The 19,128-nt window shown below is 41.8% G+C and overlaps 1 protein-coding gene across 2 annotated transcripts; it reads right to left on the bottom strand.

Annotated features, from left to right (window-relative positions):
- Positions 1 to 320: 320 nt before the first annotated feature.
- nptxrb (neuronal pentraxin receptor b) lies at positions 321 to 15,706 on the bottom strand. 2 transcript variants are annotated; one of them, XM_074630839.1, is made up of 6 exons: positions 15,554 to 15,706; positions 14,728 to 15,437; positions 9,864 to 10,245; positions 7,946 to 8,187; positions 5,289 to 5,468; positions 321 to 1,449 (listed from the first exon to the last, which is right to left on the bottom strand). In XM_074630839.1, the coding sequence occupies exons 2-6, from the start codon at positions 15,430 to 15,432 to the stop codon at positions 1,204 to 1,206; spliced, it is 1,755 nt and encodes a 584-aa protein (XP_074486940.1). In that variant the 5' UTR covers positions 15,433 to 15,437; positions 15,554 to 15,706; the 3' UTR covers positions 321 to 1,203. The 2 variants fall into 2 exon arrangements, with proteins under 2 accessions (XP_074486940.1, XP_074486941.1); XM_074630840.1 differs by having other exon boundaries at positions 15,606 to 15,694.
- Between the last annotated feature and the right edge of the window lie 3,422 nt (positions 15,707 to 19,128).

Below are 19,128 nucleotides of genomic sequence, written 5' to 3'. Positions count from 1 at the left end.
TGCTAAACAAGGACATGTTTCCTTCTACTATCCCGCGTGTCGTAAACAGCTTCAGGTATTTTGTAGTTAAAATTTAATGAGAGAAAAAAAAATTAATCCGACTCTGAGACAAATTAATGCATCCCAAGTTTTGCTCATCTTGTTTGTTGTATAGTTTGCTGAGAGAATGAAGACTAGTTTATCGTTCTGATCCTCTATGCAGAGTCAGATGTGAAGAACGAAATGGCCGTCATAGGATTGATCCACGTCGTACATCTCGCTCCCCGTCATTCTATGAGGATCTGATTCACCAAAGACACATTCAGAGAGTGGCGAGGCAGTTTGGGGACATCAACATTTTGAGTTTGTTTCTTTAGTGACAGGAAATGTGACTTTGCTCATGCAGACACGCTTACAATCCATCTGGTTTTTACATTCAAGGATACAACACAAGTCACTCCGGTTCATCACAATGTCAGCGTCTGATTGGTTGCTTCGATCGACGTCAGGTGTCTCTGTCAGATTCTTTGTCTTTACAGGACTGTGAGGTGTGTGAGAGGCTACAGCAGACTGGCACAGAGCGAACATCAGCAGAGATACATAACACACAATATACATTTATAAGACCACTGTTTTACCAGATCATGGTGTAGAAAACTCAACAGTACACAGACATTACTCAGTACAGTTAAAAATGAACAGTTTGTTTCCCACTGAAATCAATACAACCGTGAGAGCATCTCAGAATTTTAACATTAAACACAACCGACCGGACACGAGATGTGTCACGTTGTGGTAAAATTAAGAAACCCTTAGATATGGCATCGTTAAAGGTTCATTCCATAACTGTATTCAAACCCAACCAACCCTCTGCCTGAGTAACCAGCTGGCCCAACAGATCATTACCTAAACCAGAGGGTGGTACTTTTAACCAGCCAATAATCAATCGAATATGGAATAGCGCCACAAGAGTCCTGTTCATGCCAGAAGCAGATCCACCCATGCAGCCTTCACTAAGGTGATTCTGTGACTAAACTCACTGTAAACACATGAGCGTGGACACCAACACTAAAAACAAAACAGATACTCTTAATCGCTCCGTCACACATTTCAGTCCACCAGCAAGCTTCCCATCCCGGACAAATACACTGTAAACCCCAACGTGATATACATCGTTATAACAGAAACGCAGCCACCCTCGGCTGACCTCTCCCGGTCCCCCCCTCACTGTTTGGGGCTGGAGGGGTTGGTTCTCTGGGCGGCGTGGCACGGGTCCAGGGATTCCTTGGTGGCGCCGCCGTACACGTCCACGTCGTGGTCGGTCCAGGGGGCGATGTTGCCCAGCGCTGAGGAGCTGCAGTCGGCCAGGGCGGCGACCTCTGCCGGCTTCAACACCCGATCCCACAGGTTGAACTGGGAAAGCTCCCCCACCAGGGCCTGGGAGGCATCGAAGTGCCCGCCCAGTGTATCCTTGGGGAGAGGAGGAAAAAAACAAAAGGTTGAATGTCAGAATGAAGAGACCAAGCTTTGCTGGGATTATCTACAACAGTCATGTATCAGCTCTTTTTCCACCGCAGGAACTTTTTCAACCAAAGAAACTAGCGGTTAGATCAAAGAGAAGTCAACGCTGAAGTGCCTTAAACTTGCATTATTTCTAACAGCCAGCAGGGGGCGACTCCTCTGGTTGTATAGAAGTCTGATTGTATAGAAGTCTATGAGAAAATGAGCCTACTTCTCACTTGATTTATTACCTCAGTAAACATTGTAAACATGAGTTTATGGTCTCAATCGCTAGTTTCAAGTTTTCTTCAATACAGCATGATGTTCATTTAGTAAATTATGGTCCCATTTAGAGTCAGATAGACCATAAAGCAGGGGATGCCTTTAGGGCGGGGCTACCTTGTGATTGACAGGTCGCTACCACGGCGTTGTCCGGTCTTTAACCCTTTCACAGTATTTTTTCACTTCATCAATGTACATTTTGGTTGCCTAAAAATGTCTTTTTCAGGTTTGGTTGTATTTAGCTCCACCCTCTTGTGTCACTTCAGGTTGCAAAAAAAAAACAGTATGGCGACGGCCAAAATGCCGAACTCGTGGCTTCAAAATGGCAGCCCACAAACTAATGGGTGACGTCTCGGTGACTACGTCCAAATTCTTACAGACTATGGTTTAGATTGAGTTCCTGGGCTGTAGTGTGTGTGTGTGTGTGGGCCTTCAACTTGCCCCAAACTGCATGTGATTATCATAGAGTGAGCATGTCTGTAAAGGGGAGACTCGTGGGTATCCAAAGAACCCACATATCTGGAGGTCAGAGGTCAAGGGACACCTTTGAAAATGGCCATGACAGTTTTTCTTCACCAAAATTTAGCATACGTTTGAAGCGACATGGTTGGTACCAATGGATTCTTTAGGTTTTTCTAGTTTCATATGATACCAGTATCTTCACTCTAGCTTTAAAACTGAGCCGCTACAACCTCAAAATCACAAGTTGCATTAATGCGTTAAAGAAATTAGTGGCGTTAAAACTATTTTGCATTATTATTGCGTTAACGTTGACAGTCCTAGTTTTGATCTCTTGTGTCTCAAAGAAAAGTTTGTTTTTATTCTTCATGGTTCTTCAGATGAAATGTGCAGATATATCTGGTCCTGGTGCTCTTTAGTCACTGCTCCAAACTGGGCCATAATAGATAACAATCAGCAGGACAGGAGTCCCAATAGACCTTAATGTGATGCCAGCCAGTTTGGAAACTCTACCCAATACTTCTCACAACAATGGCGAGCGTATCTCAACAATTCATAAGGATATAAGTGAATATATTTCTGAGTGTTGCATGTCAACCTTGTAGGTTTGCTTTGACAAATATTCTCCAACACTTCACTTGTGTGGATTAATACTAATAGTATATTGAAATTAATATACTACCTCTGATATCAGAAAACTACAACCCTCCTCAGGCAATTGATGACTACCACTGTGGTCATCTTTACTGGTTAAATAAGATTGATAAAGCAGGCTTTATCATTCTTTTATTGAAAGCCTTTTGACCTTTTCTTTTACGTGATGGTTTAAAGGGTTGTCTGTGAAGGACAAGAACAGTCTAAATCGTATAGTCAAAGTTTGCTCCAAGATTATTGGAGTTCAGCAGAAGGACTTGGGCACAATTTGGGAGAAACAAGTGGCTGAGAAAGCAAAAGCAATGATCAGCCAACCAGATCACATTCTTTCGGCTGAATTCTCTCTGATGCCTTCAGGCCGACGTTATAATGTGCCCTTAAGGAGAACAAATCGTTACTCCAAGTCCTTTTCCCTTCTGCTGTTAAGCTGCTGAACACAGACCATACCCATTTTAAATGATTGTTATTTAGAGGAACTTATGTTGTTCTTATTTATTGTTTCTTATATTTTGGCTTTTATTGCTATAATCCTATTTATATGGTTCTTATTGTAACTTGTCCCTCCAACTGCCCCATGCCTTTAATATGTTTCCTTTGACTTAACTAATTATTGTTTGTCTGTTGTTTGTATGGATGTATGGACTGGGAATGCTACAAATGAATTGCCACCTTGGGGATAAATAACGTTATCTGAACTGAACTGAAGCTCTATCCATGCAAAGAAATGTTGTGATTTGACGATTCCCCTTAAATAAGATTAAAGTGTTTATCCCCCTTTGGAGTGAGAGGAATGTCCTGGGATTTTCCCCATAAAATCTGGTCCACACATCCACACAACAGCAACTCATCATCCATCCTCAAATGAGATTAATAAGGGACTCACTCTCTCTCTCACTCTCTCTTTATAAAAAAATATCCATTAAATCAAGTTGTTGCATCACTGCAGCATCTTGCAGAATTGGACTCTCTCTGCTTTTGATCCTTTGTGCTGCAGAATGAGCTCTGGGTTGTTCTTTTGACACCAGAGAGGAGGGATAATGTCAGATTTCATAATGGTTATGTAATGTTGGTGTATCACTAATGAGAGAGAGAGGCAGCCCAGCGAGACGATGAACACCACTCTGTCTGCTCATGTGTGAAGAGCTAATGGTGCTCCCTTAAAATAGCTCTCCCTATCTATTTATCCATGTAGCATCCCTCCATCCATCCATCCATCCATCTGTCCATCCATGCAATGGATCCTCATACAACGGTTTGCATATCTTACGAAAAGTTATTTCTCATTTTCAGTGCGTTTTCCTACGAATGTCCAGCAACACGTGTCAGTTTCCGCTCGTTACATGCATACAGTCTTTTCAAAATAAACTTGAGAAACTACTTGGTTAGGATTCGGAAAAGATCATGGTTTGGGTTAAAATAACTACAGAAGTGGCGTTACTTAAAGGAGCTGTGTGTTAGATCTGGCGGTATCTAGCGGTGAGGTTGCAGATTGCAACCAACTGAAGCCTCTCCTGTGTGCCTAGCGTGTTGGAGAGCTACGATGGCCGACGCAAAAACGTAAATGGCACTCTCTAGAGCCAGTTGTGGTAGCGGCAGCAGAGGTGGGAAGTGAGTGGTGAAGCAAGAGAGAGAGAGCTGCGGCGACGTTATCGAATCTGGCCCAAGCAGGAAAAGTTACAGAGCTTGGTTTGTCCGTTCTGGGCTACTGTAGAGACATGGAGGTGCAACATGGCGGACTCCGTGAAGAGGACCCACTCTTTATGTATATATAAACGGCTGATTCTGAGCTAACGAAAACATGAAGACTTTTATTTTCCAACACAGTCCCACAGCAGTTTGTGAAATAGTCACGAAATTTGATCTATTTGATTCGTGTACATAGACACAAATTTCCCTTTCAACAACGTATCTTTCGTCCGTTTTCCTACGAATATCCAGCAACAGGTGACGCACGTGTCAATTTCCGCTCCAGTCATTTCAAAATAAAACTACTCAGTTAGGTTAAGGAAAAAATCGACTCTGTTAGGCAACAAAATTACTTAGTTAGGTTTAGGAAAAGATTGCGATTTGGCTTAAAATAACTCCGGAATTTGTAACTTAAGTACGGAAGTTATGCAACAAATAAATCAACGTTGACTTCTGGTTTCACACGGGACACGAACACCTGGTTGAAAGTCTGGTATTTTTCAATCCATCCACTCTGACCTCCTCCCTACACTGCGTTTGCCGCTCTTTATACTTCCCGTTTCACCGTTACGTGGATTACTTTAAATTTACGGGATATATACGAATTACAGTGCATTACTTGTCATAGATTTTGCTACGAACTGTGTATGAGAACTACCTGATCCATGCATCCATCTATTGCTCTATCATCCATCCATCCATCCATCCATCCATCCATCCTATCTCACCTGTTCCTGTCCCAGTATGAGGACCCCTCCTGGTTTGATGGGATGCCAGGCAGCCAGTCCCTCTCCCCTGCCCTTCATCTTCCCCCCCTGGTAGGCCTTCCACACCCCGTCCCTCAAGGTCCAGCTCACACAGATGTGCTGCCACTCGTCCTGCGGTAGGGACAGAGGCAGCTGCGCCACCTGCAGGTCAGAGAATACAGCGCTTAACACACATTTACAAAGTGACTGAGGCTACGTCCAGACTGCAAGCGATAAGATCCAGACATCACCAACCTATCTGCATGGGTTGCTGTGGCAACAACGAAGGTGTCAGTAACTACGTAGCTACCGCTGGTGACACGCTGACACTTTGTTGTGTCCACTCGTCCACTTGTGTGTCTGACTGCACTCTTTGTGGGTTGCGATATCTCATTTATCTAACATTTTATCTTCGGTTATTTGATGCTGATATGTAGCTTTGTATGATGTGTTTTCTATTGCACATGTAATGGTTTGACAGTTTTACGTGGGTTTCCGGACTGAGACGCAAATAGAAATCCGATTGGAAACACATTTCAAACCACCTCAAAATGTGTTTAGGATCCGTTTTGGAGAAATCCCATTTCATGTGGTTTTTGGCTGTCCAGATTTTCTAAAAATAAATCTAGATACAATCTGGATATGCCAAAAAACGGATTTGGGGCTGGCAGTCTGAACAAGGCCTGAGTGATTTCAAGTGAGCTACGACACATCAAGCTTGCGTTCTGATTGGATATTGGACAGGTGTGGGTAGTAATCATGGCAGAATGTGGTGGTTTATGTCAGCATCACTACAGCTCACCTCTGCCATGGGAGCTATAAGCGTAAGCGCTGTAAAAGGTAAGTATTATTGCACTAAATAAAACACCAGCTTCAGAAAGCTCGCCTCTGTGCCGTCTCTCCTCAATAATATAAAAAATAAACTGTGAACACGGGCTTCACTTCACTCTGCACCATTTAATTCAATGTTTTTTATTTTGGATGAAAAAGACTTGAAGTAATATTGACATTTACTGTGACACTGCTGTTAATTATTTATTTCGTTTTTTTTGTTTCGTCTTTTCTGTTATGTGTTTTTTTCAAGGGCACCATCTCTTTTAGTTCTACCTTTTCTGTAGCGAGGGGAATAAATGTGTTTTACCCATGACTCATGAAATGGATGGTGAGGCTTAGAGGGGGATGGACACACATGTGCACACCTACAGTATGCTGTCGTGCATCCAGAGAACCAAACCTAATCTAGTAAACTCTAATCCAGACGTTCTCAATCTTTTTTCAGCCAAGGACCCCTTAAAGATAGAGAATATACCGGGGACCCCTCATATACGTCCCTTTGAATAATGATGTAGCCTATTTTTACACTTCTATAGTCTTTGATATGTGAAAGAACAACACGAGATAAATGTATTAAAAAGATATTAGACATGTATTGAACATATATGCAAATTCTAAGAGTTATAGATTTGTTAGATTTGACTGTAATCTATGAACTATTATACCAACCCAGTCCTCAGAAAGAATTGGCATTGTACTGTACGTTTCTGAAAACCACAGGATACGTTCAATGTCGACATTTCTGAACCAAAAAAGAGTTTCATGAATTTGTTTCATATCAGCCTCCTATCAAGCTTGCAGAAACAAACAGTGCCACGTGGTTAACGTTGTGAAACGATTGGTTAGGTTTAGGTAACAAACTACTTGGTTAAGGTTAGAAAAAAGATCACCGTTTGTGTTAAAATAGTAACGTAACAACGTAACGTAACTTATGTAAATAAATAACAACTGCCCTTATCGGACTATTTTATGCAACGTTACGTAACAAGCAACAAGTAATGTTATGTAAAACAATATTACGTAAAGCAACGTTACGTAAAGCAACGTTACGTAAAGCAACGTTACGTAAAACAGCGTTACGTAAAACAGCGTTACGTAAAACAGCGTTACGTAAAACAGCGTTACGTTACGTAAAACAGCGTTACGTAAAACAGCGTTCCGTAAAACAACGTCACGTAAAACAACGTCACGTAAAACAACGTCACGTAAAACAACGTCACGTAAAACAACGTCACGTAAAACAACGTCACGTAAAACAACGTTACACACGTTATTGAAAACAATGTTGCGGCAAACAACATGTCGGAAAATGTTACGTATCAAGCGTAAAGTCAATGTTTACTTTGGGTTTTACGTGGGACACTAACAGCGGTCTCCTGGGTGAAAGTGCAGATTTAAAAATGTAAATATTATTTGCTGAACTATGAAGCCTTTTGTAAATAAAATAATAATTACATGATCATTTTCAATTTATGAATCTGAAAACTTTTCACGGACCCCTCAGGGTCCTCGAACCCCCCTTTGAGAGTCACTGATCTAATCTACATCATATTGAATCAAACAATAATTGGATGCTGTGACATTTTCAGTTCTACTACATGTTTTAATCAATGAATTACAACGAGCCACCAACCAGCTCGCACTGTTCTGTGGAGCAGCCTAATGAGCTCATAATGATTTCCTGTTGGCAGGTTATTTCACTTGACTAATTATAAGGAACCAGAAGAAGCCATTAGTTTCAATATGATTGTTTTCTACAAGCACAACATATTCATGCTTTAATAGCTGCTGTGTGGTATGAGTACCTTGTCATTGATGAACAGCTCCACGGGATTGTTGACTCCCTGTAGCAGCACCAGCTCGTTGGGCTGCCCCGGCACAGAGTAGGAGAACGGGGTGCCGATGCCTCCTTCTTTGACCTTCAGCCACACGCAGGCAGTGAAGGCGTACATCTCCGTGATCTCTTTCCTCGCCAGGCCGTACATGTAGTTGGTTCTCATGGGGAAGGAGAGCACGAAGCCATCGGGGAACGACGGCTCTGTCAGCGCTGTGGAGACACATGATGGAGGAGATGAAGAGAAACAGACAGACGGAGACAGAGAGACGAGGGAGACGATGCGTTAATGGCCAAATTATACAAAGACGCTGGTATTTCTTGTCTCACTAGTCCCTGCCTGACACACAATGCCTGACAAGAGCTCCAGCGTGGTCACAGTTAATGATCAGCCTCTCTAACTGGAGGACACAGGAGACATAGAGACAGAGACAGTGGGAGAATGACAGAGCTAAAAGGAGAATAGAGGAGCGCTTTTTCTTTCCTTTTCCTCTTTGCACCTCATGAACTCTCAATCTCTCATCTCCACTTCTCTTGTTATCAAACATCTCTGTCTCCTTTTTATGGTCTCTTTCCACTCTCTGTATCAGAAACCAAGCTTCCAGTTACTGGGATTGTTTTTGGTAGAGGACATTTCACCAATATACAGCCGATGAAACATACAAAAGGCTCCACCGCCTCTCCTATAGGAGCAAGACACACAGTGTGACTCTTTGAAGTCGTTTTGCATCTTTTACTGGTTTTGTCGCTTTTGTCTCTTTCTAGTCATTTTGTGTCTCTTTGTAGTAATGTTGTCTCTTTGTAGTTGTTTTGTGTCTCTTTGTAGTCTTTGTCTCTTTGTAGTTGTTTTCTGTCTCTTTCTTGTCCTTTTGTCTCTTTGTAGTCGTTTTGTGCATCTTTGTAGTTGTTTTGTGTCTCTTTATAGTCTTTTTGTGTCTTTGTAGTTGTTTTCTGTCTCTTTCTAATAATTTTGTCTCTTTGTAGTCTTTTTGTGTGTCTTTGTAGTTGTTTTGTGTCTCTTTGTAGTTGTTTTGTGTCTGTTTGTGGTCATTTTGTGTGTCTTTGTAGTTAATTTGTGTCTCTTTATAGTAGTTTTGTCTCTCTTTGTAGTCGTTTTGTGTCTCTTTGTAGTTGTTTTGTGTCTGTTTGTGGTCATTTTGTGTGTCTTTGTAGTTAATTTGTGTCTCTTTATAGTAGTTTTGTCTCTCTTTGTAGTCGTTTTGTGTCTTTTTGTAGTTGTTTTGTGTCTGTCTGTAGTTGTTTTGTGTCTGTCTATAGTTGTTTTGTGTCTTTTTGAAGTCGTTTTGTTTCTGTAGTCGTTTTGTTTGGGTTTTTTTTTGTTCTTTTTGTGTCTCTTTGTGGCTTTTTTTTGTCTCTCTGTGGTAATTTTTCATATCTTCCTGGTTGGTACTCTCTTGGCTCTCTTTGAGTGACATTTTGGCTAGGGGAGCCCCTGAGGCTTCTGGGCCTGTGCCCGGTAGGCCCGTTTAGTAATCCATCCATGGATGAAACCCTCCAAAACCAATGTGACATTCCCAAACTACATAACCATAAAATAAGGATAATTTATACAAGTTGCTATGATTATGAAGATTTACAGGTCACAAGTAAAAGCCCTATTTAACATTTCACAACCTTCAGCCCTCATTAAGCATCTTATTTTAATCTACTGCTGTGATGACCCCGTTCACCCACAGCGCTCATTAAAGTTTAATCTCAGCCTCGTCTTGCTTTGCTCTCATGTACGTCTGCTTAGCAACGCAGCTGTTTTCCTCCCTGTGTGTGCATCAGGTCATCCATACATCCTTCATTTATTCAGCCACTCTCTACCGTGTCTTCCTCTCTTCCTCCTCCTCCTCCTCCTCCTCCTCATCCACCCCCAGACTCACTGTGTTCCAGCTCAGTGACGCGGTGGTTGGCGGTGTCGAGGCCCTGGTTGATCTTCTCGTGTTGTCCCTGCGTCTCCTTCCTCATGGCCTGACGCTCCTTCTCCAACAGCTTTATCTTCCTCTCCAGCTCCCCCTCCAGGTCCTCCACCCTCCACGTGCCCTTTCCACGCCCGGGGGAGACCTTAGACGGGGGCTTGGGGGCCGGGGAGGCGGGGGCAGCAGGACGGCGACCCCCAGGGGGAGCTGCTGCAGGTGGGGAGGAAGTGCTGCCGGTAGGCGGAGCGGGAGCCTTGGCAGTGTTACCAGTCGTCGTGCTGCTGGTGGTGGTGGTGGTACCCACGGACGCGTCGGTGAGGTTCAAGGCAGCAGGGCCGATCTCCGCCTGCAGGACAGAGAGAGAGAGAAAAACAACAGAATAGGTGTTTGAGACTTAAACGATTGGAGGTCATAAAAGAAATCCTGTGGAGAGAAGTATTAGTTGTTCGACAGAAAAATATTCGCCAACTATTTTGATAATCGATTAATCATTAAAGTATTTTTCATGCAAAAATGTCAATAAAATGTCTGTTTTCAGCCCCTGAAAGACGTAGATTTGCTGCTTTTCTCTGTTTTATATCATATTAAACTGAATATTTGACAAAACAAGACATTTAAAGACACCACCTTCGATTCTGACAAACTGGGACGGACATTTTTCACAATTTTCTGACATGTTAGAGACCAAATGATTAATCTAGATGATAATCAAAAGATTAATCGATAATGAAAATGATCGTTGGTTGCAGCCCTGCTTATCTGTAATTGTTGTTGTTATAATATGTGAGTGTACGTGAGTATTCAGGGTGGAGGCAGCAGATGTGGCGTGGCTTTAAGGACGACAACGCCGGTCGGTCTTCCACTTTGGTATCGACTGAAACATCTCAACAACAGTTGGATGGATTGCCTTGAAATTAAGTCGAGACATTCAAGATCCCCAGAGGATGACTTTGGAGATCTTCTGACCTGTCCTCTAGCGCCGTCAGCAGACTGACATTTTAGTTTTAGTCCCACGTGTCATGAGGACGCATTTTAGCCTTTTCGCGTGTCATTTTTACGCCACGTAACAAAACTACGTTAACAGTCAAAGTTGTATTTAGGCAACAAAACTACCTAGTTAGATTTATGAAAAACGTCAAGGTTGAAGCTTGAAATAAGTACGTAAACTTAGCAAAATACACATGTAAACAACGTAACATAAATACGGAAAACATCGTCACTAACTTTAAAATAACTCAACAACACTTTGGGACACAAACAGCGGTCTCCTGGTTGAAGTCCTGTGTTTGTTGGACTCATCTACCTCCCCTCCCTCGACCAGCAGCAGTCTCTCTCTCGCTCCTTCTAACCAGAATCAACATGTTATTCGTCATTGTGAGCATGTTAGCGTGCTGACGTTAGCATTTGTATCCAAGCTGTTTTTAGTAGTAGTTGCTGTAGATTTTTTAGTTGTAGTACAGAGTAGTTCTCGTAGTAAACATTCACATTTAGATAGGTGAGCAATCATACATTATCTTCTTCTTTCTTCAAAATTGTATCTATTTGATTCGTGTACATAGACACAAATTTCCCATTTTTTTTCGTGATGCTCAGCGCCACTTTCAACAACATATTTTTCATGCTTTTTCCTACGAATGTCCAGCAACATGTGACGCACACGTCAATTTCCGATTCAGTCTTTTCAAAACAAAACTACTTAGTTTTAGGTTTAGGAAAAGATCGCGATTTGGGTTAAAATAACTCCGGAAGTGGCGTTGCTTAAAGTTACGTGACGAATAAATCAACGTTGACTTCTGGTTTCACACGGGACATGATCAGCGGTCTCCTAGTGAAAGTCTGGTGTGTGTTTTTTTTACCCACCCATCCACCCCGACCTCCTCACTATGCGGTGTTTACAATTATGTGGATTACATACAAATTTATTTCATGCGGGAAAAAAATGAAATTCGTGTCTATGTACACGAATCAATGCATTCAATTTTGTGACTATTTCACGAATATAGCTCTGCGACTGGGCTGGTTATTTTCTCCTTATCGAATTAATAACATTTTAGATCACATCTGCTAGAAGGCCACACAATGTGCAATATTTATTTTCTGTTTATTACTTCTAATATATATTTCTATTATTTTGATGTTCTGTAATCTCAGGAACTATTTGCATGAAAAAGCATGTGTGTGCTCTTTTAATGAATATAATATTCAACGCTGTGAGACTGCCTTTCATCATGTTTGCCCCAACGGGGGTCTACAGATCAAACGCTGGGCTTTTTAATGAAATACTTGACCCGGACTGAAGCGTGCAGAACCAGATCCTTCCTCTCTAAAGATTAGGAACCTTGTGCTCTGCCTTCCTACAGTAAGTGTGTGTCCACAACATAATGATTATATCGATCAATAGCATTGTCTGTTGGTCCTGATTGACTACTGATGTGAGATCAATATAATCTGGTGCATTTACTGTAAGCGGGAGGAATAGGAGCACTAACATTTGTGTTTTACGTGGACTGTTTTAATTAAACCAGAATAAGATTGTGAGTTCTCACTCTATTTATTTGTGAAGTGGATCATCGCTCGTTGCACATTACAGAGGACGTTAAGATATCTAACATAATGAAAAGAGCCCATTTCTGTGTAACGTAAATAGAAAGCATTTCCCTCTCCACGTGGGTTTAAACTGAAATGAACCTGCAGGAAGAGGAGTAATATGACAGCTCAGAAACAAAGTGAGAGGTGTTGTATTGATGATAACAGCAGCAGCAGTATTAGTATTCATAGCAGATGTTGTAAAAAAAAAAAAAAAAAAGAAGGTGTTGGTCGACAAAGCAGCCGTAAAGAGAGAGAGATGCTGCTGTTAGTGAGACGGCTGCGAGGGCAATATATAATACGAGGAGAGCTGCTGAGGCAGGCCTGGACCTGGACGCCCTGCAGGATATAAATTCACATGGACGGACACAACCTTGTAACTGACAGTGTTTGGAGAGGGCTGACAGGGATGCAGCACTGTGTGTGTGTTTGTGTCTTAATCTGAGAACCTGACTCCCCACCACTCCACCACCACCACCCTCTTTCCTGTCCAGCAGCTTCATCTTTTATTTATGTCTCTATCCTGCTGTCGGATGCGGAGGTAGAGGGTTAGAGATGGGGAGGGGGGGTGTAGGGGCCAGCAGGTGGAAAGATTTCCCATGGGTCCATGGGGAGCGTGAGGAACGCCTGTGTCACGAGTTGCTTGTCAGTGGAGGTGAGGAGGATAAAAGAGGGAGATAAAGAGGGGGAGGGAGGGAGTCAGAGAGAGATCGGGGCACCTAAAAGATGCTCAGGCCTTTAAAGCATCTCTGCCATCATTTCTGCATCATCTGGATCTTTCAATTTTGATCATTCTGAGAGGATTATTTCTGCACTTTTTACCTGCACTTCATCAACAGGCCTGATCTAGTCACTGGACAACATGACTCACATGGCTAATTTGGGTTTTTAGTCCAAATCTCCTGCTGCCTGACAAATCTCCAACAGGAGGCTGAACAGCAAGAACAAACAGGTTTTGCCAGACAAACAGAATGTTTCCTCGTTTCTTGAGTTCTTTTAAATCAAAGCTTAAAACTTTCCTGTTTGTTGCTGCCTTTTATTAAACCAGATAATGATCTTATACTGCACTAGAGCTTTTACTCTTGTGTGTTATATTCTATTTTAGCTTTTATCCTGTTTTTATTTTCTAATCTTTAATGTTTTTATGTTTTTATAACTGTTTTAAAGGGACTGTTTGTAACTTTTTTACACGTATAAATCTACCGGGTCGGAATCCCATGCGCGCTCGCGTGTGGCCGGAGTCTCTGCTCCGCTGCCTGCTTGTCTTCACTCACACACTCTCGCTGTCTCGCTCCACCTCTAGACGTGAACGCGCGCTCACTCCACACTGCAGAAGAGTTAGTTTAGCTCTGAGAATATCTAGTGAATGTAGAGTGGACGTTTGTGCAGAAATAACTGCTGCAGCTCCTCCAGACCAACAGAGGTTTCCCGTGTCTTGTGAAGTGACGGGGCTCCGCAGAGAGAAACGTTATTGTCGCTGACCGGATGCCGGTGTCTCCCTGTTCTCTCCAGCTACGGTCAGAGACGATTATGTTTCTCTTCGGAGGCTGAAGCAGCGGGGCTGAAGCAGGAAAAGCCAACACTAGGATCAGCAGTGATTCATGGAGAGACCTTTGTCTGGTCAGCTAACATTACTGCCAAGCAGGTGAAATATAGAGTGATATTGTGGTTTTAGCTGACGTGTGTCGCCTCACTGTTTTGAGCGATGCTCGTTCATGTCTATTTAGAGCGAGCACAAGCGCAAGCAACAGGACGCTGACTTTCGTTGACTTAACGGCCACAGGTGTCGCTGTTAACAAGCATTTCTGAAAGTTACAAATGGTCCCTTTAATGTTCTTTTGCACTTTGTCGCAATGTTCTTGAATGTTTATGTAAAGCACTTTGAATTGCCCTGTTGCTGAAATGTGCTCTACAACTAAAGCTAAATAGTGCATTAAAACAAATCAGTAAGATAATGTAAAAGAAAGGTGGAAAAACAGCTATATAATGTATCTTTAAACAGTAAATGAACTGTAAAATACTGTGAAATTAATTAAAAAAAAACAGTTCAAACTGTATTTTTCACTAACAGTACAAAGCTGTAAATTTCAGCGACAGTATAATAATGTTAATTTTACAGTAACAAAGGCAACCCTGCTGCCAGTTCTTAACAGTATGTCTATTGCATGTGTACTTTGTCTCAAACTGAGCTGGATGCAAAATAAATTTCAGCGCAAACTGACAATAAAGTTGTATTGTTTACCTCTAGTTTCTCGATGCGGTCCTTCAGGTCCATGATGGCCCTGGCCAGCTCCTCCACAGCCCGGGCCGTCTGCAGCTGCGCCGCCGCCGAGGAGCTCACATCATCTCCGGCCATGACCCTCCGGTTGCCGCTCCACACCCCGATGCTCCGCTCCGGGACGTTCCTCTCGTCCTCCAGGCCGCTCTCACACTCACTCAGCTTCCCGGTGAGCTCCCGGATGGTCCTCTGGTCCATGAGGATCTGGTCGTTCTGCTGCAGGACCATCTGACGGAGGTCCTCGGCGGTGGTTCGGAGGTAAGTCCAGTCTTCACCTCCGGCTGCAGCTCCGAACAGCGGCTCGTCGGCCTGCTGCTGCTGCTGTCTCACATCCTTGCTCTTGCATTCTCCCACCGGTACCGGCGTGCAGATCAACCGGCTGAAGCTGAACTGTTTCCCCTCCCCGAGGTTGAGCTGGTTTAAGGTGGGAACCTCCAGGCCGATGCCGCCTCCACCGCCTCCTCCGAGCCCGTTCTCTCCATCGTAGGACTGGGCTCCGTGCAGCGCGCCCAGCGGACCGGGCTCCAGCAGCAGAGAGTCCGGTGACAGGGTGCTGTTGTCGCTGAGAGGAGCGGCGCGTTTCCGGGGATAAACACTGGCGATGATGCAGATGACTGCACCGAGGAAGGCCAGGGTTCCTGCTCCGACCAGAACCACCACGAACTTCATGATGACTGTGGAGATGGATGCAAAAAAAGATTCAGAGTTAACAAAGGCTACATCATCATCTCCATCTCTGACATGATTATCTAGTTGCTGCTGCTGTTTGCTCTACAGATGTGTCACTTACATACAGAAGATGTTTTTTTTATCAGGTGGTGGTGTTGCTGCTGTCCTCTCACCGTCCTCTGTCCTCTGTCACCGCCTGGCTGCCTGGTCCAGAGATGCTCCCTCTCCGTCTCCGTGTTGCTAAGCTGCGCTCTCTCCTCCGCGCGTTACCATGGGGACCGAGGAGGAGAGGAGGAGCGAGGATGTGGGCATGCGTCAGTCAGTCAGCGCTGCTGCTGATGATGAACCTCCAGCAGCAGCAGCAGCGTGAACAAACAAGGCGGTGATGGATCGATGTGTGTTAGTGTGTGTTAGTGATTGTGCAAGATGTTTGCATATTGCGTTTTTTAAGTATTTTACACGATTTTGTTATAAAGAAATTAGACATTTTGACAATGATTTTACTTCGGAGAGACACTTTAAATTGTGTGAATCTTAAATCCATCACAGAAACATCAATGCAAACAAGGCGGTGATGGATTGATGGTGTGTGTGTGTGTGTGTGTGTGTGTGTGTGTGTGTGTGTGTGTTGGGACAGTTTGTGTGTGATTGTGCATGATGTTTACTGTGTTTTTAAGTATTTGACATGATATTGTTATAAAAATTAAACATTTTGATATTGATTTTATTTCGGAGAGACACTTTAAATTGTGTGAATCTTAAATCCATCACAGAAACATCAGTGCAAAAAAAAAGAAATGAAAAAACAAAGCTGAAGAACAGACTGATCAAGTCCTACAAATGTACCAGTGCACACCCTCAGGTTTGCACCCTGACATGCATACACACACATCTCAGCATTGATAATGGTCAAGCACAGATATTTCCTCTGTATTGTCTATAATTTATAATTTATAATATTTATTTCTCTGGTTGCTTGGTTGTGTTTGTTTTTCTGTGTGATTATAATGGATGTGTTGTGAGTGTTGTTGGGAAAAACTAAATATTTTCACTGTATAGTTACTGTTTAATTCATTCAATTCAGCCGATTAGACTGTTTTCAGGTTATTAAATAGGCGTTATCAGTTGCTAAAAGCACCATAGACGTGGGTCAATAGGGCCCTACTAAACCCACTAGTAGGTTTTATCCTCTATTCACATGGTAGATCACAGAAAGAAGGTATAAAAGAAGACAACAGTGACCTCGTGACCGTAGTAGTTATGACAGGAGCAGAAGTGGAAGTCAGGCGCTGTAGCATAAACAGCATGTAACTCCATTAGAGGTGGAGGTCGGGAACGATGGGACACAAAACACAAGGTTTTAACCCAGGAGACCGGAGTTTGCGTCCTGTGTGAAACCAACAATGTGTATAGTGTTTATAGCTATTTTAACCCAAAACACTGTTTTTCCCTAAACTTAACTAAGTGGTTATTCTTTTGCTTAAACCTAAAGAAGTTGTAGTTTTGTTACCTAAACCTAAAGAAGTTGTAGTTTTCTTACCTAAACCTAAAGAAGTTGTAGTTTTGTTGCCTAAACCAAAGGCAGTTTTGTTATCTAAGCCTGAAGGAGTTGTAGTTTTGTTATCTAAACCTAAAGAAGCTTTGTTATCTAAACCTGAAGAAGTTGTAGTTTTGTTGCCTAAACCAAAGGTAGTTTTGTTATCTAAACCTAAAGAAGTTTTATTGCCTAAATCTAAAGAAGCTTTTTTTATTTGTGTTCAAAACGTGACGTTTCATTCGGTTTTACATGTTAAACATGTTGCTTTTAAGTTTCACTTTCACTTTCACTTTCACAACGTAGTAGGCGTAGAAGGCCCCTAATGACCCACATCTATGGTGCTTATAGCGACTGATAACGCTTATTTAATGGTCTGATAACAGTTGAGTCAGGTGCATTATTATATAATCAATAAAATACCTTTGAAATAACGACATAGTGGCTAGCCATAGCCTACAATATGTGCTGCCTGCAGGAGTAACAATAATCAGATGGAAATTTAATATTATAATATTATAATATTATAATATATAAGGTCATAGTTCCAGTGAGAGGTAGAAGTAGGAAGCAGATATTTATTGTAGAACAGAAGAAGAAGACTTTAGACACACTGAGTAGGAGGAGGAAGAACATGTTTCCCCCCGAGGCAGAGGTAACTAAACCTGACGCCAACAGAAATGATCCGACCCCGACACACAGACGTCCTCTTGTTCAACAAACACTCTCACTCTTTTCTTCACTGGATGGAGGGATGAACCACTTTCAGAAAGTTTACTCTTGATGTTAGTCCAAGTTTAATAGAGACATGCGATAGAGGACAGATCTTCTCTTGGTCCACCGGCCTACTGGCAATCTGCTAATTAGTGCAACATTAAAGGGAACATCCATCCTCAGACACCTTGGATATGAATCTGTGATGTTTAATTCATTCCAGGAGACGCTTTTGTGATGAATTGCCAAAATTCACTTGGTGTTGGTGAACACACTTCTCATCAACTCGCCTGAACTTCACTTTGTAGCTCAGGTTCTTTATTTATCACAACAATTACATAAAAGCAGTCATTAAATATAACCTAAATAAAATAATATAAATTAGAAAGTAAATAATAATAATAATAATAATGAATTTATTTATATAGCACTAATACTACTGAAATAGCCTGTGTTGAACAATAAAATATTATAGATATAATAAGCGCTTTCAGTCCAAAATGGCTTTTTTCAAAAATCATGAGGCTGTAATGTTGCTGCATAACAGGAATGACCTTCTTCTCTGATTCACCTCTCATACCAGATTGATCGGTTTAAGTGGAAGTCTACAGGGAAGCTGTAGACTTCCACTTAAACACTCTTTGGTTCTGAAGGACCGATCTTCTTTTCCTGAAATTTATTTTTCAGTAAGACACATCTAAACAAACTTTACATGTTTTTTTAGAGTGAAAAGGCTGACATATTTGCAAACTGTATTCAAAAGTAAAAGTACATATACTTTCTGTACCAAAAGTAAAAATATTCATTAAGCAGATTTGCAAAAACACCCATCTCCGACTAATATATATATCACATAACTGTCCTGTAATTATTGATGCATTAATGTGTAAACATCACTGATGTTGCAGCTGCTAAAGGTGGAGCTCATATATGAATCCATAACAATAGAACGTAACTCATTAGTTGATTTATATTTTGTACTCATGATCTGAATCTGTAAAGTAAGTAGTAACTGATGTTGTCAAATAAATGTAGTGCAGGAAAAGCACAATATTTACCTCCAAAATATAGTTGAGAAGAAGTATAAAGTAAAGAAATACTCAAGTAAAGTACAAGTACTTTAAAATTGGAGGTAAAGGAGGTAACACGATGGTGATTGAGTCTATGGCCCACTGATGAAAGTATTGCAATATTTACATGTTTTTCAGTAGTATGAACTGAGTGTCTGTGGTTACATTCTCCTGAAAATGTGAGTTTCCTCCATGTATACACACAAATAATACAACTATGCACTCAATTCTGACAACTTGAAGCTCACACACACATAAAAATAGATTTCTTTTCTATTATAAAAATTCTTTTCTATTCATAAATATTTAACAGCAGGGTTAATTTTTATTGAGGGTTAATTTATTGTAAATTGATTATTTATTACCTTATTATACCTG

Source organism: Sebastes fasciatus, chromosome 3 (assembly GCF_043250625.1).
Source record: "Sebastes fasciatus isolate fSebFas1 chromosome 3, fSebFas1.pri, whole genome shotgun sequence".
Classification (NCBI taxonomy): domain Eukaryota; kingdom Metazoa; phylum Chordata; class Actinopteri; order Perciformes; family Sebastidae; genus Sebastes; species Sebastes fasciatus.
Note: the sequence above shows the minus strand (reverse complement) of the source record. Positions and strands in the feature narration are given on the sequence as shown.

Excerpts from the sequence above, each read along its gene's own strand:
- nptxrb (XM_074630839.1), bottom strand. The coding sequence starts at position 15,432 with ATGAAGTTCGTGGTGGTTCTGGTCGGAGCAGGAACCCTGGCCTTCCTC. Across the intron at positions 8,188-9,863 it reads CGTCACTGAGCTGGAACACA|CGCTGACAGAGCCGTCGTTC; the intron begins GTGAGTCTGGGG and ends GTGTCTCCACAG. Across the intron at positions 5,469-7,945 it reads AGCTGTTCATCAATGACAAG|GTGGCGCAGCTGCCTCTGTC; the intron begins GTACTCATACCA and ends TCTGACCTGCAG.